We start from the raw sequence: 27752 nt of genomic DNA on the forward strand, positions 1-27752 counted from the left end.
TCTGTCACATCTTAGGTAGGTATGGTGTCTGTCACATCTTAGGTGGGTGTGGTGTCTGTCACATCTTAGGTAGGTGTGGTGTCTGTGATATCTTAGGTTGGTGTTGTGTCTGTGACATCTTAGATAGGTGTGGTGTCTGGGACATCTTAGGTAGGTGTGGTGTCTGTGACATCTTAGGTAGGTCTGGTGTCTGTGACATCTTAGGTAGGTCTGGTGTCTGGGACATCTTAGGTTGGTGTTGTGTCTGTCACATCTTAGGTGGGTGTGGTGTCTGTGACATCTTAGGTTGGTGTTGTGTCTGTGACATCTTAGGTAGGTCTGGTGGTGTCTGGGACATCTTAGGTGGGTGTGGTGTCTGTCACATCTTAGGTAGGTATGGTGTCTGTCACATCTTAGGTGGGTGTGGTGTCTGTCACATCTTAGGTGGGTGTGGTGTCTGTCACATTTTAGGTAGTTGAGGTGTCTGTCACATCTTAGTTAGGTATGATGTCTCTCACATTTTAGGTAGGTGGGGTGTCTGTCACATTTTAGGTAGGTATGGTGTCTGTTACATCTTAGGTGTCTTTGCTTCCCCAGCTGTTTAAGGAAGATCCATGTCAACACTGTCATATTCTGTGATCTGTATCAGGGAGACTAATGACCCTCTGGTTGAGTAATATGGATCTTCAGGGACACTTCATGCTACCTGTTCCTGTATTCTGCCCAGATTACTCACGATGGGTTAATAGAGCCACACCAGGACATAGTGTGTCCATTAGACTTGTCTCCAGAACAGAGGGACCCGACCCCTGTCCCACATGTTCAGGTGCCTGCTGCTTACAAGTGAAGGTGAACGGAGAAGTGCTCATTCTTTATTGGCCTGGATGTGGCTGGTGCCGGGCGCCTCACATGTACCAGACGTTTATAATAGGTTCTGTGGATGTGGCTGGTGTCGGGCGCCTCACATGTACCAGACATATATAATAGGTTCTGTGGATGTGGCTGGTGCCGGGCGCCTCACATGTACCAGACGTTTATAATAGGTTCTGTGGATGTGGCTGGTGTCGGGCCCCTCACATGTACCAGATGTTTATAATAGGTTCTGTGGATGTGGCTGGTGTCGGGCGCCTCACATGTACCAGATGTTTATAATAGGTTCTGTGGATGTGGCTGGTGCCGGGCGCCTCACATGTACCAGACATTTATAATAGGTTCTGTGGATGTGGCTGGTGTCGGGCGCCTCACATGTACCAGACATTTATAATAGGTTCTGTGGATGTGGCTGGTGTCGGGCGCCTCACATGTACCAGACATTTATAATAGGTTCTGTGGATGTGGCTGGTGTCGGGCACCTCACATGTACCAGACGTTTATAATAGGTTCTGTGGATGTGGCTGGTGTCGGGCGCCTCACATGTACCAGACGTTTATAATAGGTTCTGTGGATGTGGCTGGTGTCGGGCCCCTCACATGTACCAGATGTTTATAATAGGTTCTGTGGATGTGGCTGGTGTCGGGCCCCTCACATGTACCAGACGTTTATAATAGGTTCTGTGGATGTGGCTGGTGTCGGGCGCCTCACATGTACCAGACATTTATAATAGGTTCTGTGGATGTGGCTGGTGTCGGGCGCCTCACATGTACCAGACGTTTATAATAGGTTCTGTGGATGTGGCTGGTGTCGGGCGCCTCACATGTACCAGACGTTTATAATAGGTTCTGTGGATGTGGCTGGTGTCGGGCGCCTCACATGTACCAGACATTTATAATAGGTTCTGTGGATGTGGCTGGTGCCGGGCCCCTCACATGTACCAGATGTTTATAATAGGTTCTGTGGATGTGGCTGGTGTCGGGCGCCTCACATGTACCAGACATTTATAATAGGTTCTGTGGATGTGGCTGGTGCCGGGCGCCTCACATGTACCAGACGTTTATAATAGGTTCTGTGGATGTGGCTGGTGCCGGGCGCCTCACATGTACCAGACGTTTATAATAGGTTCTGTGGATGTGGCTGGTGTCGTGCGCCTCACATGTACCAGACGTTTATAATAGGTTCTGTGGATGTGGCTGGTGCCGGGCGCCTCACATGTACCAGACGTTTATAATAGGTTCTGTGGATGTGGCTGGTGTCGGGCCCCTCACATGTACCAGATGTTTATAATAGGTTCTGTGGATGTGGCTGGTGCCGGGCCCCTCACATGTACCAGACGTTTATAATAGGTTCTGTGGATGTGGCTGGTGTCGGGCGCCTCACATGTACCAGACATTTATAATAGGTTCTGTGGATGTGGCTGGTGCCGGGCGCCTCACATGTACCAGACGTTTATAATAGGTTCTGTGGATGTGGCTGGTGTCGGGCGCCTCACATGTACCAGACGTTTATAATAGGTTCTGTGGATGTGGCTGGTGTCGGGCGCCTCACATGTACCAGACGTTTATAATAGGTTCTGTGGATGTGGCTGGTGTCGGGCGCCTCACATGTACCAGACGTTTATAATAGGTTCTGTGGATGTGGCTGGTGTCGGGCGCCTCACATGTACCAGACATTTATAATAGGTTCTGTGGATGTGGCTGGTGCCGGGCCCCTCACATGTACCAGATGTTTATAATAGGTTCTGTGGATGTGGCTGGTGTCGGGCGCCTCACATGTACCAGACATTTATAATAGGTTCTGTGGATGTGGCTGGTGCCGGGCGCCTCACATGTACCAGACGTTTATAATAGGTTCTGTGGATGTGGCTGGTGCCGGGCGCCTCACATGTACCAGACGTTTATAATAGGTTCTGTGGATGTGGCTGGTGCCGGGCGCCTCACATGTACCAGACGTTTATAATAGGTTCTGTGGATGTGGCTGGTGTCGTGCGCCTCACATGTACCAGACGTTTATAATAGGTTCTGTGGATGTGGCTGGTGCCGGGCGCCTCACATGTACCAGACGTTTATAATAGGTTCTGTGGATGTGGCTGGTGTCGGGCCCCTCACATGTACCAGATGTTTATAATAGGTTCTGTGGATGTGGCTGGTGTCGGGCGCCTCACATGTACCAGACGTTTATAATAGGTTCTGTGGATGTGGCTGGTGTCGGGCGCCTCACATGTACCAGACATTTATAATAGGTTCTGTGGATGTGGCTGGTGCCGGGTGCCTCACATGTACCATACATTTATAATAGGTTCTGTGGATGTGGCTGGTGTCGGGCGCCTCACATGTACCAGATGTTTATAATAGGTTCTGTGGATGTGGCTGGTGTCGGGCGCCTCACATGTACCATACATTTATAATAGGTTCTGTGGATGTGGCTGGTGTCGGGCGCCTCACATGTACCAGACGTTTATAATAGGTTCTGTGGATGTGGCTGGTGTCGGGCGCCTCACATGTACCAGATGTTTATAATAGGTTCTGTGGATGTGGCTGGTGTCGGGCCCCTCACATGTACCAGATGTTTATAATAGGTTCTGTGGATGTGGCTGGTGTCGGGCGCCTCACATGTACCAGACGTTTATAATAGGTTCTGTGGATGTGGCTGGTGCCGGGCGCCTCACATGTACCAGACGTTTATAATAGGTTCTGTGGATGTGGCTGGTGCCGGGCGCCTCACATGTACCGGACGTTTATAATAGGTTCTGTGGATGTGGCTGGTGTCGGGCCCCTCACATGTACCGGACATTTATAATAGGTTCTGTGGATGTGGCTGGTGTCGGGCGCCTCACATGTACCATACATTTATAATAGGTTCTGTGGATGTGGCTGGTGTCGGGCGCCTCACATGTACCAGACATTTATAATAGGTTCTGTGGATGTGGCTGGTGCCGGGTGCCTCACATGTACCATACATTTATAATAGGTTCTGTGGATGTGGCTGGTGTCGGGCCCCTCACATGTACCAGACATTTATAATAGGTTCTGTGGATGTGGCTGGTGTCGGGCGCCTCACATGTACCAGACGTTTATAATAGGTTCTGTGGATGTGGCTGGTGTCGGGCCCCTCACATGTACCATACATTTATAATAGGTTCTGTGGATGTGGCTGGTGTCGGGCGCCTCACATGTACCAGATGTTTATAATAGGTTCTGTGGATGTGGCTGGTGCCGGGCGCCTCACATGTACCAGACGTTTATAATAGGTTCTGTGGATGTGGCTGGTGCCGGGCGCCTCACATGTACCAGACATTTATAATAGGTTCTGTGGATGTGGCTGGTGTCGGGCGCCTCACATGTACCATACATTTATAATAGGTTCTGTGGATGTGGCTGGTGTCGGGCGCCTCACATGTACCAGATGTTTATAATAGGTTCTGTGGATGTGGCTGGTGTCGGGCGCCTCACATGTACCAGATGTTTATAATAGGTTCTGTGGATGTGGCTGGTGTCGGGCGCCTCACATGTACCATACATTTATAATAGGTTCTGTGGATGTGGCTGGTGTCGGGCGCCTCACATGTACCAGACATTTATAATAGGTTCTGTGGATGTGGCTGGTGTCGGGCGCCTCACATGTACCAGACGTTTATAATAGGTTCTGTGGATGTGGCTGGTGCCGGGTGCCTCACATGTACCAGACGTTTATAATAGGTTCTGTGGATGTGGCTGGTGTCGGGCCCCTCACATGTACCAGACATTTATAATAGGTTCTGTGGATGTGGCTGGTGTCGGGCGCCTCACATGTACCAGACGTTTATAATAGGTTCTGTGGATGTGGCTGGTGCCGGGTGCCTCACATGTACCAGACATTTATAATAGGTTCTGTGGATGTGGCTGGTGCCGGGTGCCTCACATGTACCATACATTTATAATAGGTTCTGTGGATGTGGCTGGTGCCGGGCGCCTCACATGTACCATACATTTATAATAGGTTCTGTGGATGTGGCTGGTGTCGGGCCCCTCACATGTACCAGATGTTTATAATAGGTTCTGTGGATGTGGCTGGTGTCGGGCCCCTCACATGTACCAGACGTTTATAATAGGTTCTGTGGATGTGGCTGGTGCCGGGCGCCTCACATGTACCAGATGTTTATAATAGGTTCTGTGGATGTGGCTGGTGTCGGGCGCCTCACATGTACCAGACATTTATAATAGGTTCTGTGGATGTGGCTGGTGTCGGGCGCCTCACATGTACCAGACATTTATAATAGGTTCTGTGGATGTGGTTGGTGCCGGGCGCCTCACATGTACCAGACGTTTATAATAGGTTCTGTGGATGTGGTTGGTGCCGGGCGCCTCACATGTACCAGACGTTTATAATAGGTTCTGTGGATGTGGCTGGTGTCGGGCCCCTCACATGTACCATACATTTATAATAGGTTCTGTGGATGTGGCTGGTGCCGGGCGCCTCACATGTACCAGATGTTTATAATAGGTTCTGTGGATGTGGCTGGTGTCGGGCGCCTCACATGTACCAGACATTTATAATAGGTTCTGTGGATGTGGCTGGTGCCGGGCGCCTCACATGTACCAGACATTTATAATAGGTTCTGTGGATGTGGTTGGTGCCGGGCGCCTCACATGTACCAGACGTTTATAATAGGTTCTGTGGATGTGGCTGGTGCCGGGCGCCTCACATGTACCAGACATTTATAATAGGTTCTGTGGATGTGGTTGGTGCCAGGCGCCTCACATGTACCAGATGTTTATAATAGGTTCTGTGGATGTGGCTGGTGCCGGGCGCCTCACATGTACCAGACGTTTATAATAGGTTCTGTGGATGTGGCTGGTGTCGGGCGCCTCACATGTACCAGACATTTATAATAGGTTCTGTGGATGTGGCTTGTGTCGGGCGCCTCACATGTACCAGACGTTTATAATAGGTTCTGTGGATGTGGCTGGTGTCGGGCGCCTCACATGTACCAGACGTTTATAATAGGTTCTGTGGATGTGGCTGGTGTCGGGCGCCTCACATGTACCAGACGTTTATAATAGGTTCTGTGGATGTGGCTGGTGTCGGGCGCCTCACATGTACCAGACGTTTAGAATAGGTTTTGTGGATGTGGCTGGTGTCGAGCGCCTCACATGTACCAGACGTTTATAATAGGTTCTGTGGATGTGGCTGTGCCGGGCGCCTCACATGTACCAGACATTTACCAGACGTTTATAATAGGTTCTGTGGATGTGGCTGGTGCCGGGTGCCTCACATGTACCAGACGTTTATAATAGGTTCTGTGGATGTGGCTGGTGCCAGGCGCCTCACATGTACCAGACGTTTATAATAGGTTCTGTGGATGTGGCTGGTGCCAGGTGCCTCACATGTACCAGACGTTTATAATAGGTTCTGTGGATGTGGCTGGTGCCGGGCGCCTCACATGTACCAGACATTTATAATAGGTTCTGTGGATGTGGCTGGTGTCGGGCGCCTCACATGTACCAGACATTTATAATAGGTTCTGTGGATGTGGCTGGTGCCGGGCGCCTCACATGTACCAGACGTTTATAATAGGTTCTGTGGATGTGGCTGGTGCCAGGCGCCTCACATGTACCAGACGTTTATAATAGGTTCTGTGGATGTGGCTGGTGCCGGGTGCCTCACATGTACCAGACGTTTATAATAGATTCTGTGGATGTGGCTGGTGCCGGGCGCCTCACATATACCAGACGTTCATAATAGGTTCTGTGGATGTGGCTGGTGCCGGGCGCCTCACATGTATCAGACGTTTATAATAGGTTCTGTGGATGTGGCTGGTGTTGTCAGGGATGGACCGAGGTGAGGCATTAAAATGTGAGTGACCGCAGCTGCATATGCTGAGGGCCGGCCCAAGGGATTCACATCAGACAGGATGTTGGTATAATATCTACCTTCTCAGCATACTCACTAAGGAGCTGCCCAAGGAGTTCTGTTTAATTCAGGAAGTACATTTGGTTTTTACATTTGACAAAGGAGGAGGTTTAGTTATGATGTCAAAATCAGCATGTTACATTTTGATTTATTATTTGAGCTTTATCTCTGTATATATTAGCATATTTTAGGCATCTATTTCTTTGCGGCTCTTTTCACTCTGAGACTGGAAAAACCCGGATCCGTATCTTCCTCAAATATTTTGTCTTCTAACGTCTCATCTTCCAAGGTAGCAAGATCAGGAACATGGTGTATAGTTTGAGTAGGTAACAAATATCTTTTTTCAGCATTAGAAATGGCATATAAATATATAAGTATTAATAAATAAATATGTGTGTGTGTGTGTATATATATATATATAGTAGGGATCAACCGACTATCGGTTTGGCGGATATTATCGGCCGATAATCTCGATTTTGGGCATTATCGGTATCGGCAATTACCTTGCCGATAATGCCCCGCACCTCCCCCACCCCACTGCAAATGACCACCCCCCCACCCGCCGCACCGCGTCGCACAGCCCCGGCCCCATTGCCTCCCCCATCCCCGGTTTTATAATTGCCTGTTCCCGGGGTCCACGCTACTTCTGGCTCCTGCTGCATCCTGCGTTACACTGTGCGCAATGACGAGTGACGTGACGCAACGTGACATCACCGTCAGTGCGCACAGTGACAGCTCAGGAGGACGCCACCGGAGCCAGATGTGGAGTGGACCCCGGGCCCCGTGAATAGGTAATTATAAAACCGGGGATGGGGGAGGCAATGGGGCCGGGGTGGTGTGGTGGGGGGTGCGACGCGGTGCGGCGGTAGGGGGCGCGGAGCGGTGCGGTGGCGGTGATAGGACTCAGGACCCCCGGACAGGCAGGGGGAGAGAACCGGGTGGCGGCGGCGGTCTCTGGCACCGCAAAAGCCACTGCAGTTCATTGATTTAAAGCGCCCGCTTTAAATCAATGATCTGCAGCGGTGTTGCGGGGGGATAAATAGCCGATAACTTCTACCGGAATATCGGTATAAGGTATCGGCTATCGGCCCTAACCTCCACCGATTATCGGTATTGGCCCTAAAGAACCGATATCTGTCGATCCCTAATAAATGTATATATATATAGGCAGTCAGAATCATTTTATCAACTTGACAATTCCCCCATAAAAAAGATATTTGTTAAGCGTACACAACATCTTTCCCTAGAATATACTCCGCCTAACAGTCTCAGGTTCAGGGGGAAAAAAAGAAAACAACGGGTATGGGATGCTTCACTGGTTTGAGACGAGTGGGTCCTAATGTACCTTTGTACCCAGACTGATCCTTCACCTGAGACTCCTATATTAGCCCTACTCTACTGGAGCTACTAATAAGCACCAACACTGCTACATGTCAGTGAATGCAATCTACATTTAACTCAATGGGACAACAATTAAAAAGTAGCACTTCTAAACTGGAAAAAGTACAGTATGTTCTACAAGGCCTGAAAAGTAGTTAAAAGGAAAAAAATTATGCAAAACAGAAAATGTGACTTAACAAGATCTATGAGAAAAACCAAACAAAAACAAGGAAAAAATAAGGAGTTCAGCTGCAGCTGTGTATGTGGGCTGCTATTCTCCCCCTGTTACATCTCCTTAAAAATAACATAAGCAGGTTTTCATACAAATACATAGTATTTCCATTAATCCAGCACATTTTTTATTATTTTTTTATATATATTAAATGTATTACTGCAGAATACCATGAAATTATACATGGGGACCCTCCTGCAGTGTGAGGCGTGTGTCCATGTTGATTTTTCTTCCAGCTTCACAAACCCTGCTGACTGAGGGAGATATGCACAATAATTTAGGTGTTTAGAAGGATTTAAGATTTGAATGCATCTGCTTAAACATGGCTGCCAGGATCAAAATGGAGACTCATGTCTCCCCACAATGTATTTCACCCCCCCCCCCCCCCTTTCATTTCCATGAGTCAACAGGAAATTGACTCAACCAAAATGTAGAAGAGGTAAAGTGCTCCTCACTATCACATATTGGAGAACATACATTTAATTTATAATAAATGGACTACAAGTTGTGTGTACTTTTACGACACATACCCAATGTGCAAATATAATTATGCGACTTCACTTTCAGTGTATTAATGTGTCAATATTACTTGTAAACCATTAGTGAATATGTACTAATTAGAGCCACAAATATTTAGATGACCACGGTAGGAAAAAATGTCTCACTTTGTACACTTTGTACCATAGTTGTGGGGGGATAGGAGCACTGGAGCCTTGGCAGCCTCCTTTACCATTCAGTCCCCTTGGCTTTTGGGGCTGCTTCCTTCATGTTGGTTTTATATTAACGATGGCTACTTTCTCTGGCCGCTCTCGGATTTGAACACTTGAATTGCCAACTACAGATTGGTTCGCCCCAGGATTAAAAAAAAAACCTTTCTAACTTCAATAGGCCCATAGTTGTGGGCGGTAATAAAAGTGTACCCATACTCATTGTGTCATACCTTCAAATATCTTACATATATCAGTGAATATCTTCAACTCTACTTTCTGAGCCAACAGCTCAGATCGAGTGGTTTATTGCAGTAGAACTTTATTCTGCGTGTGGTCACCATATATCCTGTCTTATGTATTACATCTTTACATTACTTAGAACAAGCTTACATTTATAACTCAGCATTAACCATGGATTCCCTGATATTTTATCATGGCTTTTGAATTCTTAACCTCATTAGTTCAAAACCATTTTAATCATAATCTGAGAGCAGCAAAGCTGCCAAAAGGGGATAGAAGAAAGAGAGAATTTTTTTTTATCATTATAAAGTTATCCATTCAAAATTGGTATTATTCAAATAAATGCAATGTAAAATGTATAGGTATATATCATTGTGTATGCAGGTTCTATAAACATACTCAGTTTGAAACCGTACACATAATATACATTTCCTTCAAGTGTGATTTTTGTATTTCAGAAGAGGAGGCTATCATTCCACCTGTAAGCCCCACCTTACTCCTCCCAAACCTCTGTCACCAGTCACCGCCCCTTTGAGTCTGGCTCTTTGCTTTCCCTCAAGCTTGGTCATTTTTCAACAACCTTTGAGCATCCTGTTTCTCACTGGATTTCTGCTTTACAACAAGAGACATACAAGACACATGTAATATATAACAATACCGACATACAACACAGAGGGCCAACATAACACACATGGCCCACATTCTCACCAAAAATGTAAAATAAAAAATATATAGAGCTCTTTTTTGGGGGAAAAAATTAGCTGATTTTAAATATTTAGGTAATATTTATCAATTGAATAATGATCATTTTTTCCTTTTTATCTTATTTTATATTTCTTGGCCAAACTTTTCCTCTTGTTGCTACTGTAATATAATCAGAAAATTAATCGCATTTCCTGATACATTTCCTTTTTTTTAGCATCCATCCTGTGTAACTGTGAAGACAAGAAAATTTATGAAATATCATCAAAAAGTTCAATTAATACCATGTGGATTTTTTTTCTTTTACACCAAAAATCCATTACAACACAAACCGTTTCACAGAGAAAACATTCACTGGCCATTTTCCATACATTCCTGATTCATTAACACACATCACATGTATACAACATACTTTATATCCCAAGAACCATTCTATGAACGTCATCACATGACTACATACACCCAGCTTTCCCAGTGACCTTGCGCATCATCTGCATTCCATTTATCTCCCTCATTGATCCAGACGACCCCTACGGTTCCCCCCCCCCCCCCCCCCCGACACCTTCAGTACATTCCTGAACAAAGTATTAACACTGTTTTTCAGTTTCAACAAACTCCTTGGACTGTTCTCCATTCCTGTACCAGAATATCACTTGCATGAACACTTTCAAATCTGCTAATCCAACTCCTTGAGTCTGCGTCGTCTTAAGCATCATCCTCCCAAACATCAGCAGTCACCTTTTACATTTCCCTTGGCCTTTCAGCTTATAACTGTATATCAATACTGTATATAACACTGCTGTATATGACTACCTCTATCCATTAACCTTCAGTATATTCCAAACTTTCAAATAACTTAATTTTCACATGCTTTTCCCTTCACAAATCACCTGCTTTTTCACCAAAACGTTGAGTCTCTATTTCTGACAACAATCTTTCTAATCCTATCAAGCTATTTTCAACAATCTGCTCCTACCCCTTGCACACACCGGACCAATAACACCAATTTCCTTAACACAATGCACACAGCCATATGTCCACCCAAATTACAATATCCCAAAACCACCAAGGAACATACTTTATGAGACATTGAGACAATCAATCCTACTCGACAACTTAATTTACAACACAGACACACTACTTCTCACACAGCCATACATCCTACCCTTCGTACAACGCAGTCACTCATTTCTTTGGAGATAAAACATTAGAGCTCAATTAACACATGACCTATTTAAATACAGTTCTACCTTTTCATCTAAGTCTGGCTTTTAAATACAGAAAAATATACTGGACTGGGTTTCTACCAGCAGTACAATGCAAAAATCAAACATCATCATCAGTAATATCATCGTGGTAATTTCATTATCATCATCATTAATATCATCAACGGCCTCATCATCATCATTAATATCATCGTTAACGGCCTCATCATCATCATTAATATCATCGTTAACGGCCTCATCATCATTAATATCATCGTTAACGGCCTCATCATCATAAATACCAAAACCTAAGCAGCAGCAATCGGTCACCTGCAACTAGAACTCCTCTGTAAAAATTGAGACCACATAGGGGGAAGATTCCCCGTCGCTAGAGCTAGTCATAGCGGGTCGACAGAAGCCATTTCCCAGCCTCCCAGGCCTGTCCAAAAGACACTGATAAGCTACAGTTTCATAAAGAAATCAGCAGACTTACCGTGTTTTTGTGGAGATTTGACTCCTAGTTTGGACAGTTCTGGGTTGCCCTGGACTGCTGGAAAGGTGTCTGTCCACCAGACTTGGCTCTTCCCTCAAGTGTGGTCCAGGGAACAGATCTCATCCTCATCGCCATCCGAGTCATGGCATTGACTGTCAGGGATGGACCGAGGTGAGGCATTAAAATGTGAGTGACCGCTGCTGCATATGCTGAGGGCCGGCGCAAGGGATTCACACCAGACAGGATGTTGGTATAGTATCTACCTTCTCCGCATACTCACTAAGGAGCTGCCCAACGAGTTCTGTTTAATTCAGGAAGTACATTTGTTTTTTACATTTGACAAAGGAGGAGGTTTAGTTATGACATCAAAATCAGCATTTACATTTTGATTTATTATTTGAGCTTTATCTCTGTATAAATTAGCATATTTTAGGCATCTATTTCTTTGCGTCTCTTTTAACTCTGAGACTGGAAAAACCCGGATCCATATCTTCCTCATATATTTTGTCTTCTAACGTCTCATCTTCCAAGGTTTCAATCTTAGTCACGAGCAGATAGCAAAATCAGGAACATGACATCAGGAACATGGTGTATAGTTTAAGAGTAGGTAACAAATATATTTTTTCAGCATTAGAAATGGCATATAAATAAGCATTAATATATATATATATATATATATATATATATATATATTGATCGGCAGTCAGAATAATTTTAATCAACTTGACAGTGTCGGGCGCCTCACATTTACCAGACGTTTATAATAGGTTCTGTGGATGTGGCTGGTGCCGGGCGCCTCACATGTACCAGCCGTTTGGCCGTTTACTGTAGGTTTTGTGGATGTGGCTGGTGCCGGGTGCCTCACATGTACCAGACTTTATAAAAGATTCTGTGGATCATGTGTCTCGGGGTGGGAGTAACCCTTTAAGAACAGGAAAAGGAAAGTGTAGCTGCAGGTTCCTTGAGATGATATTTGGTCTTTCTTCTCCAGGGACTGAGGAGTTTTTTGATCCTACGTCTGATGCTGCAAATCTGAACACATTCACTAAGAGAGATCACGTGTTCGCAAAACTGAACTTCCAGCTGGAGGGCGGCACCATCACCCTGCTGCACAAGAGTAGTGCCCCCTCCCCCGAGGACGCCTTCATGCAGCTGGAGTTCTCAGGTATTTTAGGTTTCCTACTGTTTATACTCCCTTTAGATTTTTTGTATCCATGACGGTCAATGACAGATCATAAAAGGCGTGGTGTCAGTGGGATCCTCATGGGAGGTCACCAACAGGTAGAGTTTCCAGCACATCAGGAATCGCCATCGTCTTACTTGTAGGCTCCGTACTTTGTTCGGGTGTGTTTAATGAAGAAGTAACGTGAATGTTTTACCTCCCAGCGCTGTGGCCTTCCTCTCTCCTCCAACTCCTAGAGAAAGCAGGTTAGTCCTGCCCCTCCCCCCCCCCATTTACAGATAAATCCTGTGAGTCCGGCCCCCTCCCATTTATAGATAAAGCCTGTGATTCCTGCCCCCCCCCCATTTACAGATAAATCCTGTGAGTCCTTCTTCCCCTCCCATTTATAAATAAATCCTGTGAGTCCTGCCCCCTCCCATTTATAGATGAAGCCTGTGAGTCCTGCCCCCCTCCCATTTATAAATAAAGCCTGTGAGTCCTGCTTCCCCTCCCATTCAAAGATAATGCCTGCGAGTCCTGCTTTCTCTCCCATTTATAGATAAAGCCTGTGAGTCCTGCTCTCCTCCCATTTATAGATAAATCCTGTGAGCCCTGCCCCCTCCAATTTATAGATAAAGCCTGAGTCCTTCTTCCCCTCCCATTTATAGATAAAGCCTGTGAGTCATGCTTCCCCTCCCATTGATAGAGAGAGCCTGTGAGTCCTGCTTCCCCTCCCATTCATAGATAAAGCCTGTGAGTCCTGCTTCCCTCCCATTCAAAGATAAAGCCTGTGAGTCCTGCTTCCCTACCATTTATAGATAAAGCCTGCGAGTCCTGCTTCCCCTCCCATTCATAGATAAAGCCTGTGAGTCCTGCTTCCCTCCCATTCAAAGATAAAGCCTGTGAGTCCTGCTTCCCTACCATTTATAGATAAAGCCTGCGAGTCCTGCTACCCCTCCCATTTATAGATAAAGCCTGTGAGTCCTGCTTCCCCTCCCATTCATAGCTAAAGCCTGTGATACCTGCTTCCCTCCCATTCAAAGATAAAGCCTGTGAGTCCTGCTTCCCTACCATTTATAGATAAAGCCGGTGAGTCCTGCTTCCCCTATCATTTATAGATAAAGCCTGTGAGTCCTGCTTCCCCTCCCATTTATAGATAAAGCCTGTGAGTCCTGCTTCCCCTCCCATTGATAGAGAGAGCCTGTGAGTCCTGCCCCCCCCCATTTACAGATAAATCCTGTGAGCCCTGCCCCCTCCCATTTATAGATAAAGCCTGTGAGTCCTGCTTCCCCTCCCATTTATAGAGAGAGCCTGTGAGTCCTGCTTCCCCTCCCATTCAAAGATAAAGCCTGCGAGTCCTGCTTCCCTCCCATTTATAGATAAAGCCTGTGAGTCCTGCTTCCCCTCCCATTCATAGATAAAGCCTGTGAGTCCTGTCTCCCCTCCCATTTATAAATAAAGCCTGTGAGTCCTGCTTCCCCTCCATTCATAGATAAAGCCTGTGAGTCCTGCTTCCTCTCCCATTTATAGATAAAGCCTGTGAGTCCTGCCCCCCTCCCATTCAAAAATAATGCCTGTGAGTCCTGCTTCCCCTCCCATTTATAAATAAAGCCTGTGAGTCCTTCTTCCTCTCCCATTTATAGAGAGAGCCTGTGAGTCCTGCTTCCCTCCCATTTATAAAAAAAAGCCTGTGAGTCCTGCTTCCCCTCCCATTGATAAATAAAACCTGTGAGTCCTGCTTCCTCTCCCATTTATAGAGAGAACCAGTGAGTCCTGCTTCCCTCCCATTTATAAATAAAGCCTGTGAGTCCTGCCCCCTCCCATTCAAAAATAAAGCCTGTGAGTCCTGCTTCCCCTCCCATTTATAAATAAATCCTGTGAGTCCTGCCCCCCTCCCATTTATAGATAAAGCCTGTGAGTCCTGCCCCCTCCCATTCAAAAATAAAGCCTGTGAGTCCTGCTTCCCCTCCCATTTATAAATAAAGCCTGTGAGTCCTGCTTCCCCTCCCATTGATAAATAAAGCCTGTGAGTCCTGCTTCCTCTCCCATTTATAGAGAGAACCTGTGAGTCCTGCTTCCCTCCCATTTATAGATAAAGCCTGTGAGTCCTGCCCCCTCCAATTCAAAAATAAAGCCTGTGAGTCCTGCTTCCCCTCCCATTTGTAAATAAAGCCTGTGAGTCCTGCTTCCCCTCCATTCATAGATAAAGCCTGTGAGTCCTGCTTCCTCTCCCATTTATAGATAAAGCCTGTGAGTCCTGCCCCCCTCCCATTCAAAAATAATGCCTGTGAGTCCTGCTTCTCCTCCCATTTATAAATAAAGCCTGTGAGTCCTCCTTCCTCTCCCATTTATAGAGAGAGCCTGTGAGTCCTGCTTCCCTCCCATTTATAAAAAAAAGCCTGTGAGTCCTGCTTCCCCTCCCATTGATAAATAAAGCCTGTGAGTCCTGCTTCCTCTCCCATTTATAGAGAGAACCAGTGAGTCCTGCTTCCCTCCCATTTATAGATAAAGCCTGTGAGTCCTGCCCCCTCCCATTCAAAAATAAAGCCTGTGAGTCCTGCTTCCCCTCCCATTTATAAATAAAGCCTGTGAGTCCTGCTTCCCCTCCCATTGATAAATAAAGCCTGTGAGTCCTGCTTCCTCTCCCATTTATAGAGAGAACCTGTGAGTCCTGCTTCCCTCCCATTTATAGATAAAGCCTGTGAGTCCTGCCCCCTCCCATTCAAAAATAAAGCCTGTGAGTCCTGCTTCCCCTCCCATTTATAAATAAAGCCTGTGAGTCCTTCTTCCTCTCCCATTTATAGAGAGAGCCAGTGAGTCCTGCTTCCCTCCCATTTATAGATAAAGCCTGTGAGTCCTGCTTCCTCTCTCATTCCTATAGAAAGCCTGGAAGTCTTGCTTCCACTGCTGTGATTGGTGGGGGTCTGGGTGCTTTGATTGGTGGGGGTCTGGGTGCTTTGATTGGTGGGGTCTGGGTGCTGTGATTGGTCATGGTCTGGGTGTTGTGATTGGTGGGGGTCTGGGGGCTGTGATTGGTGGGGGTCTGGGGGCTGTGGTTGGTGAGTTTCTGGGTACTGTGTCTTTGGGGGTCTTGGTGCTGTGACTGTAGGGGTCTGTGCTCTGATTGGTGAGGTTCTGGGTGCTGTGATTGTGGGGGTCTGGGTGCTTTGGTGGGGGTCTGGCTGCTGTGATTGATGGGGGTCTGGCTGCTGTGATTGATGGGGGTCTGGCTGCTGTGATTGGTGGGGGTCTGGCTGCTGTGATTGGTGGGGGTCTGGCTGCTGTGATTGGTGGGGGTCTGGCTGCTGTGATATTTGGGGCCTGGCTGCTGTGATTGGTGGGGGTCTGGCTGCTTTGATTGGTGGGGGGTCTGGCTACTTTGATTGGTGGGGGGTCTGGCTGCTTTGATTGGTGGGGGGTCTGGCTGCTTTGATTGGTGGGGGGTCTGGCTGCTTTGATTGGTGGGGGGTCTGGCTGCTGTGATTGTTGGGGATCTGTCTGCTGTGATTGGTAGGGGTCTGGCTGCTGTGATTGTGATTGGGGGTCTTAGTGCTGTGACTTTGGGGGGTCTGGGGGTGCTGTGATTGGTGGGGGGTCTGGCTGCTGTGATTGCTCAGGGTCTGGGTGCTGTGATTGGTGGGGGGTCTGGCTGCTGTGATTGGAGGGGTCTGGGTACTGTGATTGGTGGGGGTCAGGCTGTTTTGATTGGTGGGGGTCAGGCTGTTTTGATGGGGGGTCTGGGTGCTGTGATTGGTGGGGTCTGGGTGCTGTGATTGGTGGGGTCTGGGTGCTGTGATTGGTGGGGGACTGGGTGCTGGGGTTGGTGGGGGACTGGGTGCTGGGATTGGTGGGGGACTGGGTGCTGGGATTGGTGGGGGTCAGGGTGCTGTGATTGGTGGGGGTCTGGGTGCTGTGATTGGTGGGGGTCTGGGTGCTGTGATTGGTGGGGGTCTGGGTGCTGTGATTGGTGGGGGTCTGGGTGCTGTGATTGGTGGGGGTCTGGGTGCTGTGATTGGTGGGGGTCTGGGTGCTGTGATTGGTGGGGGTCTGGGTGCATTGATTGGTGGGGGTCTGGGTGCTGTGATTGGTGGGGGGGTCTGGGTGCTGTGATTGGTGGGGGTCTGGGTGCTGTGATTGGTGGGGGTCAGGGTGCTGTGATTGGTGGGGTCTGGGTGCTGTGATTGGTGGGGGTCTGGGTGCTGTGATTGGTGGGGGTCAGGGTGCTGTGATTGGTTGGGGTCTGGGTGCTGTGATTGGTGGGGGTCTGGGTGCTGTGATTGGTGGGGGTCTGGGTGCTGTGATTGGTGGGGGTCTGGGTGCTGTGATTGGTGGGGGTCTGGGTGCTGTGATTCGTGGGGGTCAGGGTGCTGTGATTGGTGGTGGTCAGGGTGCTGTGATTGGTTGGGGTCTGGGTGCTGTGATTGGTGGGGGTCTGGGTGCAATGATTGGTGGAGGTCTGGGTGCTGTGATTTGTTGGGGTCTGGGTGCTTTGATTGGTTGGGGTCTGGGTGCTGTGATTGGTGGGGGTCTGGTTGCTGTGATTGGTGGGGGTCTGGTTGCTTTGATTGGTGGGGGTCTGGGTGCTGTGATTGGTGGGGGTCTGGGTGCTGTGATTGGTGGGGGTCTGGGTGCTGTGATTGGTGGGGGTCTGGGTGCTTTGATTGGTGGGAGTCTGGATGCTTTGATTGGTTGGGGTCTGGGTGCTGAGATTGGTGGGGGTCTGGGTGCTGTGATTGGTGGGGGCCTGGGTGCTGTGATTGGTGGGGGTATAGGTGCTGAGACCCCTCCGATCACTGTGACCAGAAGGGGGAGGCATGTGGCTAAGCACTGCACATGACTGCTCCATAGACTTCTATAGAACTGGTCTCCTGCTGCGAGTATAGAGACAGGGAGAGGAGCTCAGCAAAGTGTCCTAGCGATCAGTGATTGACAACTGTAGGACCGCCCACTGGACTCCTAAACCCTGAATGAGAGTTGAATACTCAATCTTTTTCATAAAACCTCTGTCATGAACTTCTTTCAGCTCAGACTACCGGATCACTAGGACAAGTTATTTTTTTCTTTTTTGAGGTTCAGACCTCTGGGACCCCCACTTTGCAGGGAGCTGCAGCATGGCTGCACCTCAGTGAATGGGTCTGTGTGTGGCTGCAGCACTAAATCAGCCCTGGGGCCCCTCTTTCTGTGCATTGTTGGGGTCCCAGAGGCCATGAGGTGGGGGAGTACCCAGCAGTATTATGTGTATATATAATATATAGCGCCCTCCATTGCTTCTTCTTTCCTTGTATTTGTAGGGATGACGGTCCGGTTGGAGTCCTTACCGCGGAGGGATTCTTCTCTGTTACTGGTGCAGCTGGACGGATTGTTCCTCAGAGACTTGGCCACTCATGGGACCATATTTCCTGACCTGGTCTACCCTAACGCTGTAGGTAATTGGGGGTCCGCCCCTCTGTGTGGTGAAGTGATAACGTCCTCCATTACTACCCCTGTAGATCTGATGAGGAGACCCTCTTAGTAATGCAGTCATGCTTGTACTTGCTGTAAATGGGATGTATATCCTACAGGGAGGTGGATTTCTCTCTATTTTTTGCATCTTTCTGTTTTGTGCATTTCTCTCTATTTTGTGCATTTCTCTCTATTTTGCGCATTTCTCTCTATTTTGTACATTTCTTTCTGTTTTGTTCATCTTTCTGTTTTGTGCATTTCTTTCTGTTTTGTTCATCTCTCTTTTTTGTGCATTTCTCTTTATTTTGTGCATTTCTCTCTATTTTGTGCATTTCTCTCTATTTTGTGCATTTCTTTCTATTTTGTGCATTTCTTTCTATTTTGTGCATTTCTCTCTATTTTGTTCATCTCTCTGTTTTGTGCATTTCTTTCTGTTTTGTTCATCTCTCTGTTTTGTTCATCTCTCTGTTTTGTGCATTTCTTTCTGTTTTGTGCATTTCTCTCTGTTTTGTGCATTTCTCTCTATTTTGTGCATTTCTTTCTGTTTTGTGTATTTCTCTCTATTTTGTGCATTTATTTACATTTTGTGCATTAATCTTTCTCTATCGGCTCCATTGGGGGACACAGACCGTGGGTGTATCTTGCTGTCTCTAGGAGGCGTGACACTATGGTAATAATAAAAGTCAGCTCCTCCCAGCAGGATATACCCGCCTTCAGGCTCTGAGCTAGTCAGTTTAAGCTTAGTGTCTGAAGGAGGTGGACGGGTCTGGATTCTCCAGACCAGGTCTTCTGTTTTTTATTTTCCTAGTATAGGGACGTGTTAGTTTTTTTATTCCCTTTCTTTTTCGTTTTCAGGTGGGGACTCAGGAACTGCGGTTCACTGTTTCCCCATTGCGAGTAAGGGGGCACAGACATTGCGAATATGCGCTGTTAACCCCCTCTCGCCAACGGTCAGCGTCTGGGTGGTACCTCATGGGTCCGGGTCCCCCTTTTTTTTCTATTCGCCTCGCTCGCGCATAGCAGCTAGGCGTGATGCAGGGATGAAAAGCTGACTGAAGACTTCACTGAAGACTCCTTTAGGTAAGTTCTTCTGACTGAGGTAAGTACTCCCCCCCCCCTTTTTTCCCCACAGGTACGGACTCGCAACCTCGGGAGACCCCCTGTTTTGGCCCACCCTCAGTTTATGGGGCTTGATCCTACAGGGGCTGCACTATGCTGGGAGAGCAACTACACCTGAGGGGGCATATGTTTATAAGGCATGTCCTATGGAAATCTTTATTGTGTGTGTGTGTTTTGGTGCACTACTCAGCGCCTTATATGCGGCTGTCAGCCGCAGCGCTGCTTCGGCTCGGGCGCTGTCAGCGCCGGCTTATTCTCTGTACTTGCAGCGCCTTATACACTGTTACGAGCCGCTCTCAGAGGCACGAAGCAGCGTCCAATCAGCGCCGTGGGCGCCATTTTCTATGTGTAGGGGTCGGTTGCTATGTGCCTTGCTACAGGCACGCCCCTCCCTCCCTATTGGCTGGCCTGTTCAGTCTATCTGGCTGCACAGAGCGAGTTTTCCTCACTGCAGCTGACGGGACACAGATCAGGGTGAGAAAGTTCCTGTCTTCTTTTTTACCCCATTATTTCCGTATCCAGGGCTATTCCTCCCTCTAAACAGAAACCTGGGAATTCAGTGACTTACTATATCTGTAAGCACTGTAATACCAAGATGCCTTGCTCCGCCGAGCCCGCTTGCTCTGCCTGCTCCTCTCCCCCAGACCCCCTGATGCCCCTTCGGTCCCGGTGGGTTCAGCCGCTCCTTCAGCCTGGGTTTCTTCCATGACCCAGTATATGGCTGACTTGACCCAAGTCTCCCGTTTGGTGGCTGAGGCCTCCCGCGAAATGGTGTCCGCCTTGAAGGGGTCTTCCCTGCGCAGGACCTCTGAGAGGGCCCGCTCTTCGTTTCCTCGTACTTCATGCTCTCAAAAGCGTGCTAGGGGTGCCTCGTCTGACTCGCCCATTGAGTCTTCGGATAGACGTGAGCGTTCCCCTCCCCCCCCCCCCCCCCTATCATCTGGGCACAAACGTTGCTCCTCCAGAGGACGTTCTCTGAGTCGCCGCTCTGCCATGCCAGAGCCGCGTACCCGGTCTGTATCGCCCCCCTCCAGAACTGCTTCTACTCATTCACATTCCACTGGTGAACTAGTGGACGAGGCTTCCGAACCGGCATCTGACCCAGAGGACCGCTCGGACTCAATTGCTACGGTGAACTCATTTGTGACAGCCATAAGAGACACCTTTCACTTGGAGGACCCAGGATCTTCGGATGGCAATCCAGGAGTATCCTTTCATCGTACTAAGCCAGCACCTCAAAGGTTCAGCTCTCACGCTGACTTTGACGACATTCTGGAATCTGCATTCAAACATCCAGGCAAGAGATTCCCGGGAGTCAAGACAATTCAAGAACGTTATCCATTTGACAAGGACTTTGTCACTAAGGTGGTTTCCCCTCCCTCAGTGGATCCACCAATCTCCCGGATCTCAAAGGCGACTACACTGCCTCTGGCAGATGCCGCTGCCTTCAAGAATCCCATGGACAAGAAGGTAGAATCTTTAGCGAAGTTCGCTACTGAAACAGCTGGCTCTTCTCTTCTTCCCATCTTCGCCTTGACATGGGTGTCCAAGGCCCTGTCAGAGTGGTGCCAACAGCTCCATCAGGATATCTTAGCAGAATCCCCCCAGAGGACCTATCTGCGCTGGCTCTCCGATGCGCCAAGGCTGGGGACTTTCTGTGCGCAGCTTTCATGCAGTCAGCCCGTTGTTCTGCCTTTGCTGTGGGTCACCTAGCAGCCCTCCGCCGCGCTATGTGGCTTAAAGTTTGGAATGCAGATGCCACTTCCAAAAGGTCTCTCACTGAGCTTCCCTTAACGGGTGGCCGTCTTTTTGGCAAACGTTTTGATGAGATTATCTCTGAGGCAACTGGAGGTAAGAGTTCCTTGTTACCTCAAGATAAGGCTCGCCCTACTTCCCAAAGGAAGTCTTTTTCCTTTCGGACCTCTGGCTCCAGCAAAGGGTCCGGGCAGGCGCCCTCACGGGACAAGAAGGCTCCCTTGTACCGGGCACGCCTGTCTTGGAAGTCGGACTCCAACCGCTCTGGCCGTTTTGCGCCCAAATTGGGCAACCGCAAACCCACTTCTGCATGAAGTGAGGCTTCCACCCGCGGTTTCTTTGCGGGTGGGAGGTCGTCTCTTGTTTTTCGGAGACATCTGGACCTCACACATTCAGGACTCTTGGGTCAGGGACGTGGTGTCCAACGGTTACCGAATCGAATTCGCTTCCCTCCCTAGGGATCGCTTTTTTCGATCCCAGGCCCTCCGGTCTCCACCCCTGGCAAAGCAATTTTGTGCGGCTCTCCAATCTCTGTTTCTCCAGGGCATGATCTTTCCCGTTCCCCCAGGGGAACGTTTTCAGGGTTTCTATTCAAATCTCTTTGTGGTCCCCAAGAAGGACGGTTCTGTACGACCAATCCTAGACCTCAAGCGGCTCAACCGTCATCTTCTCATCCGCCACTTCCGGATGGAATCTCTCCGCTCGGTGTTGGCGTCCTTGGAACAGGGGGAGTTCCTCTCATCGGTGGACATCAAAGATGCCTACCTCCACGTGCCAATATTTCCGGGCCATCATCGGTACCTCCACTTTGCGGTTTTGGAGGGGCACTTTCAATTTGTAGCCCTCCCCTTCGGTCTAGCCACGGCTCCTCAGGTCTTTACAAAGATCCTTGCGCCAGTGATGGGCCTGTTACGGTTAAGAGGAATCTCGGTGATACCGTATCTGGACGGCCTTCTCATCAAGGCTCCATCCAGAGCCCAGACTCTGGAGAACCTTGGCGTCACTCTCCACACTCTGACTCACTTCAGGTGGCTGGTCAATCGGGACAAGTCAGATTGTTCTCCCTCTCAGGGTCTGTCAGTCTCTGCTCTGATGGCTCTGCCCCCCCCCCCCCCCTCCTCTTCTCCAAGGGCGGTCGTTCCTTCCCCTTCATTGGCAGGTTGTTAGGACAGATGCCAGCCTGTCATGCTGGGGCGGCGTGTTCAGGGATTGGACGGTTCAGGGACTCTGGTCTCCCCAGGAGACCCTTCTTCTGATAAACATATTGGAATTACGGGCGATTCTTCTTTGTCTTCTTCATTGGGAGCCCCGTCTTTAGTCCCGTCCTGTCTGCGTTCAGTCAGACAACGCCACGGCCGTGGCGTACATAAATCAACAGGGTGGCACTCGCAGATCGGCAGCCATGGCCGAGGTGATCAAAATACTTTCCTGGGCGGAGAGCAAGGTTCCGGATATTCCGGGAGTGCTCAACTGGGAAGCGGACTTCCTCAGTCGGTCCTCGCCCGACCTCGGCGAGTGGTCTCTTCATCCGGAGGTCTTCACGCAGCTCTGCGACCTCTGGGGCGTTCCGGACGTGGACCTCTTCGCGTCCCGGCACAGTAGGAAAATTCTTCCGTTTGTGTCCAAGTCCCGGGACCCTCAGGCCTTGGCCGTGGACACCCTAGTGATTCCTTGGGCGGGGTTCGCCATACCTTATCTGTTCCCTCCTCTTCCGCTCCTTCCCAGGGTGCTGAGGAAGCTCAAGGCAGAGGTCGTTCCTGCCATTCTGGTAGCTCCGGATTGGCCCCGAAGGTCGTGGTACGCCGACGTAGTCAGGCTCCTGGACGACGGTCCTCTGCGTCTTCCGCTCCGCCCGGATCTACTCTCTCAGGGTCCTCTTTGCCACCCCAATTTACAGTCGCTGCATTTGACGGCGTGGTGGTTGAGACCACGGTTTTGAGGGCCCGCGGGTTCTCTTCCCAAGTCATTCACACCATGCTCAAGGCTCGTAAGCCCTCCTCCGCAAGAATTTACCACCATACTTGGCGGTCTCCGTTTCTGGTGATCCACCAGGACAAGGTCGTTTTCCAGCCAGATCCTTCCTTTTTTTGCCTAAGGTGGTCTCGGCCTTTCATCTCAATGAGGACATTGTCCTCCCATCTTTTTTGTCCTGCTCCTTCTCATCCTAGGGAGCGCTTACTACACAAGCTGGATGTAGTCCGGGCTGTTCGGTCGTATCTCTCCATCACTTCTTCGTTTTGTCAGTGCGATTCCTTTTTCGACCTTACAGAAGGTCGTCGCAAGGGACAACCTGCTTCCAAGGCCACCATTTCTAGGTGGATTCGGTCTGCCATTTCGGAAGACTATCGCTGTAAGGGGAAGATTCCTCCTTTCAGGGTTGTGGCTCATTCTACCCGTTCTCTTGGGGCATCCTGGGCGCTACAGAATAGAGCCTCGGCCTCGCAAATTTGCAAGGCGGCTACCTGGTCGTCTTTGCACACTTTCTCGAGGTATTACCTGGTACATACTTTAGCATCGGCTGGTGCTAGTCTGGGCCGTATAGTGTTGCAGGCGGCAGTGGATCGGCCGTCTGCCTGATTACTTATCTGCCCACCCAAGGGATGGCTTTGGTACGTCCCACTGTCTGTGTCCCCCAATGGAGCCGATAGAGAAAAGGAGATTTTTTAACACTTAACGTAAAATCTCTTTCTCGAAGGATCCATTGGGGGACACAGCACCCACCCTTTTTCGTTTTTTTCTTTGGTTCTCTGTCCGAGGGTGTGTTCAGTTATGTTTTTTCTTCTGGTTCTCGGACAGTTGGGGTTTTTCCTTGACCTATTGGTCTCCTCCTATTGCTCTGGAACTTAAACTGACTAGCTCAGAGCCTGAAGGCGGGTATATCCTGCTGGGAGGAGCTGACTTTTTTATTACCATAGTGTCACACCTCCTAGAGACAGCAAGATCCACCCACTGTCTGTGTCCCCCAATGGATCCTTCGAGAAAGAGATTTTATGGTAAGTGTTAAAAATTTCCCTTTTTTTGTGCATTTTTCTGTTATATTTGTGTAGTTTTATTCCTTTTCTTCTCTTGCACCAAACATTGATGACACTTTTGTGTTTTAGCAGAAGGAAATGTCGTGGTCTCAGCCGTCCGGGGTGTTCATGGGATCGGCAGACTTGCTCAGCCACAGTGATGGTTAGTTCCCGGTTTTGTCCTCAGAATTTTGTAATCTGTCATATCTTTTGATTGTGGGGGCAGAGAACTTCACAAGGACTACAATAAGGGGTCAGTCATGTGACCCGGGGTATTAGTCGGCTCCTGTTTTATGAGACTGTAGACATCACTGGTGTAAGTGACATAAGATAACTGTCCGCTTCATTTACATGCACACTCAGCTCAGCCATGCGTGCATATCATGTTTTCAAGGGAGAAATAGCTTCTTCTAAACTTAACATTCCCAATCCGTCTCCTCCATTATCTTTTGTTGGTGCAGAGTCGGGAGGCCCCGTACACATTAGACGTCATGGTCCATCCAAAACATCTCTAATGTTTATGGGCTCCTTCAGCTTTATTGGGCATATCCCATAGAAATTGGTGGCAACGATCTTATGTATGAGGAGGGAAAGGTGCGACCTGTACGATGGGACATGTGACTCGCCATCACATGACCTGACATCAGATTGGTGGAACGTTACGCACTCTAGTCATGTGACTCACCACTATGCCTCACGCCCATTCCCAGACTGGGTAGTGGTGGAGAGCAGCAGAGTGGTGCGCTACATATATTTTATGGGCTGAGATTTATTACACCATAATATACCTCTGTATAATACAGACTTATTACCCCATAATATACTCCTGTATAATAGATATTTATTACACCATAATGAACTGCTGTATAATACAGATTTATTACACTATAATATACTCCTGTTTAATAGATATTTATTACACCATAATGAACTGCTGTATAATACAGATTTATTACACTATAATATACTCCTGTATAATAGATATTTATTACACCATAATGAACTGCTGTATAATACAGATTTATTACACTATAATATACTCCTGTTTAATAGATATTTATTACACCATAATGAACTGCTGTATAATACAGATTTATTACACTATAATATACTCCTGTATAATAGATATTTATTACACCATAATGAACTGCTGTATAATACAGATTTATTACACTATAATATACTCCTGTTTAATAGATATTTATTACACCATAATGAACTGCTGTATAATACAGATTTATTACACTATAATATACTCCTGTTTAATAGATATTTATTACACCATAATAAACTGCTGTATAATACAGATTTATTACACTATAATAAACTCCTGTATAATAGATATTTATTACACCATAATAAACTGCTGTATAATACAGATTTATTACATTATAATATACTCCTGTTTAATAGATATTTATTGCACTATAATATACTGCTGTATAATAGATATTTATTGCACTATAATATACCGCTGTATAATAGATATTTATTACACCATAATATACTGCTGTATAATAGATATTTATTGCACTATAATATACTGCTGTATAATACAGATTTATTACACTATAATATACTCCTGTTTAATAGATATTTATTGCACTAAAATATACTGCTGTATAATAGATATTTATTGCACTATAATATACCGCTGTATAATAGATATTTATTACACCATAATATACTGCTGTATAATAGATATTTATTGCACTATAATATACTGCTGTATAATAGATATTTATTACACCATAATATACTGCTGTATAATACAGATTTATCACACTATAATATACTGCTGTATAATACAGATTTATTACACTATAATATACCGATGTATAATACAGATTTATTACACTATAATATACTGCTGTATAATACAGATTTATTACACTATAATATACTGCTGTATAATACAGATTTATTACACTATAATATTCTGCTGTATAATACAGATTTATTACACTATAATATACTGCTGTATAATACAGATATATTACACTATAATATACTGCTGTATAATACAGATTTATTACACTATAATATAATGCTGTATAATACAGATTTATTACACTATAATATAATGCTGTATAATACAGATTTATTACATTATAATATACTGCTGTATAATACAGATTTATTACACTATAATATAATGCTGTATAATACAGATTTATTACACTATAATATAATGCTGTATAATACAGATTTATTACACTATAATATACTGCTGTATAATACAGATTTATTACACTATAATATACTGCTGTATAATACAGATTTATTACACTATAATATTCTGCTGTATAATACAGATTTATTACACTATAATATACTGCTGTATAATACAGATATATTACACTATAATATACTGCTGTATAATACAGATTTATTACACTATAATATACTGCTGTATAATACAGATTTATTACACTATAATATTCTGCTGTATAATACAGATTTATTACACTATAATATACTGCTGTATAATAGATATTTATTGCACTATAATATACTGCTGTGTAATACAGATTTATTACACTATAATATACTGCTGTATAATACAGATTTATTACACTATAATATACTGCTGTATAATACAGATATATTACACTATAATATACTGATGTATAATACAGATTTATTACACCATAATATGCTGCTGTATAATAGATATTTATTGCACTATAATATACTGCTGTGTAATACAGATTTATTACACTATAATATACTGCTGTATAATACAGATATATTACACTATAATATACTGATGTATAATACAGATTTATTACACCATAATATGCTGCTGTATAATAGATATTTATTGCACTATAATATACTGCTGTATAATAGATATTTATTACACCAAAATATACTGCTATACAATACAGATTTATTACACTATAATATACTGCTATATAATACAGATTTATTACACTATAATATACTGCTATATAATACAGATTTATTACACTATAATATACAGCTGTGTAATACAGATTTATTACATTATAATATACTGCTGTATAATACAGATTTATTACACTATAATATACTGCTATATAATACAGATTTATTACATTATAATATACCGCTGTGTAATACAGATTTATTACACTATAATATACTGCTGTATAATACAGATTTATTACACTATAATATACTGCTGTATAATACAGATTTATTACACTATAATATACTGCTATATAATACAGATTTATTACACTATAATATACTGCTGTATGATACAGATTTATTACACTATAATATACTGCTGTGTAATACAGATTTATTACACTATAATATACTGCTGTATAATACAGATTTATTACACTATAATATACTGCTATATAATACAGATTTATTACACTATAATATACTGCTGTATGATACAGATTTATTACACTATAATATACTGCTGTGTAATACAGATTTATTACATTATAATATACTGCTGTGTAATACAGATTTATTACACTATAATATACTGCTGTATGATACAGATTTATTACACTATAATATACTGCTGTATGATACAGATTTATTACACTATAATA

At 46.1% G+C, this 27752-nt stretch overlaps 1 protein-coding gene across 1 annotated transcript in view; it reads left to right on the plus strand.

Moving 5' to 3' along the window:
* VPS13D (vacuolar protein sorting 13 homolog D) overlaps window positions 1–27752 on the plus strand; it is a 194635-nt gene that overhangs the window by 50324 nt on the left and 116559 nt on the right. The window contains exons 13-15 of the mRNA XM_056553621.1: window positions 12698–12871; window positions 18160–18290; window positions 24286–24358. Of these exons, the coding sequence (XP_056409596.1) occupies window positions 12698–12871; window positions 18160–18290; window positions 24286–24358 (378 nt within the window). The remainder of the gene's footprint in view (window positions 1–12697; window positions 12872–18159; window positions 18291–24285; window positions 24359–27752) is intronic.

Source organism: Hyla sarda, unplaced genomic scaffold, assembly GCF_029499605.1.
Source record: "Hyla sarda isolate aHylSar1 unplaced genomic scaffold, aHylSar1.hap1 scaffold_342, whole genome shotgun sequence".
NCBI lineage: Eukaryota > Metazoa > Chordata > Amphibia > Anura > Hylidae > Hyla > Hyla sarda.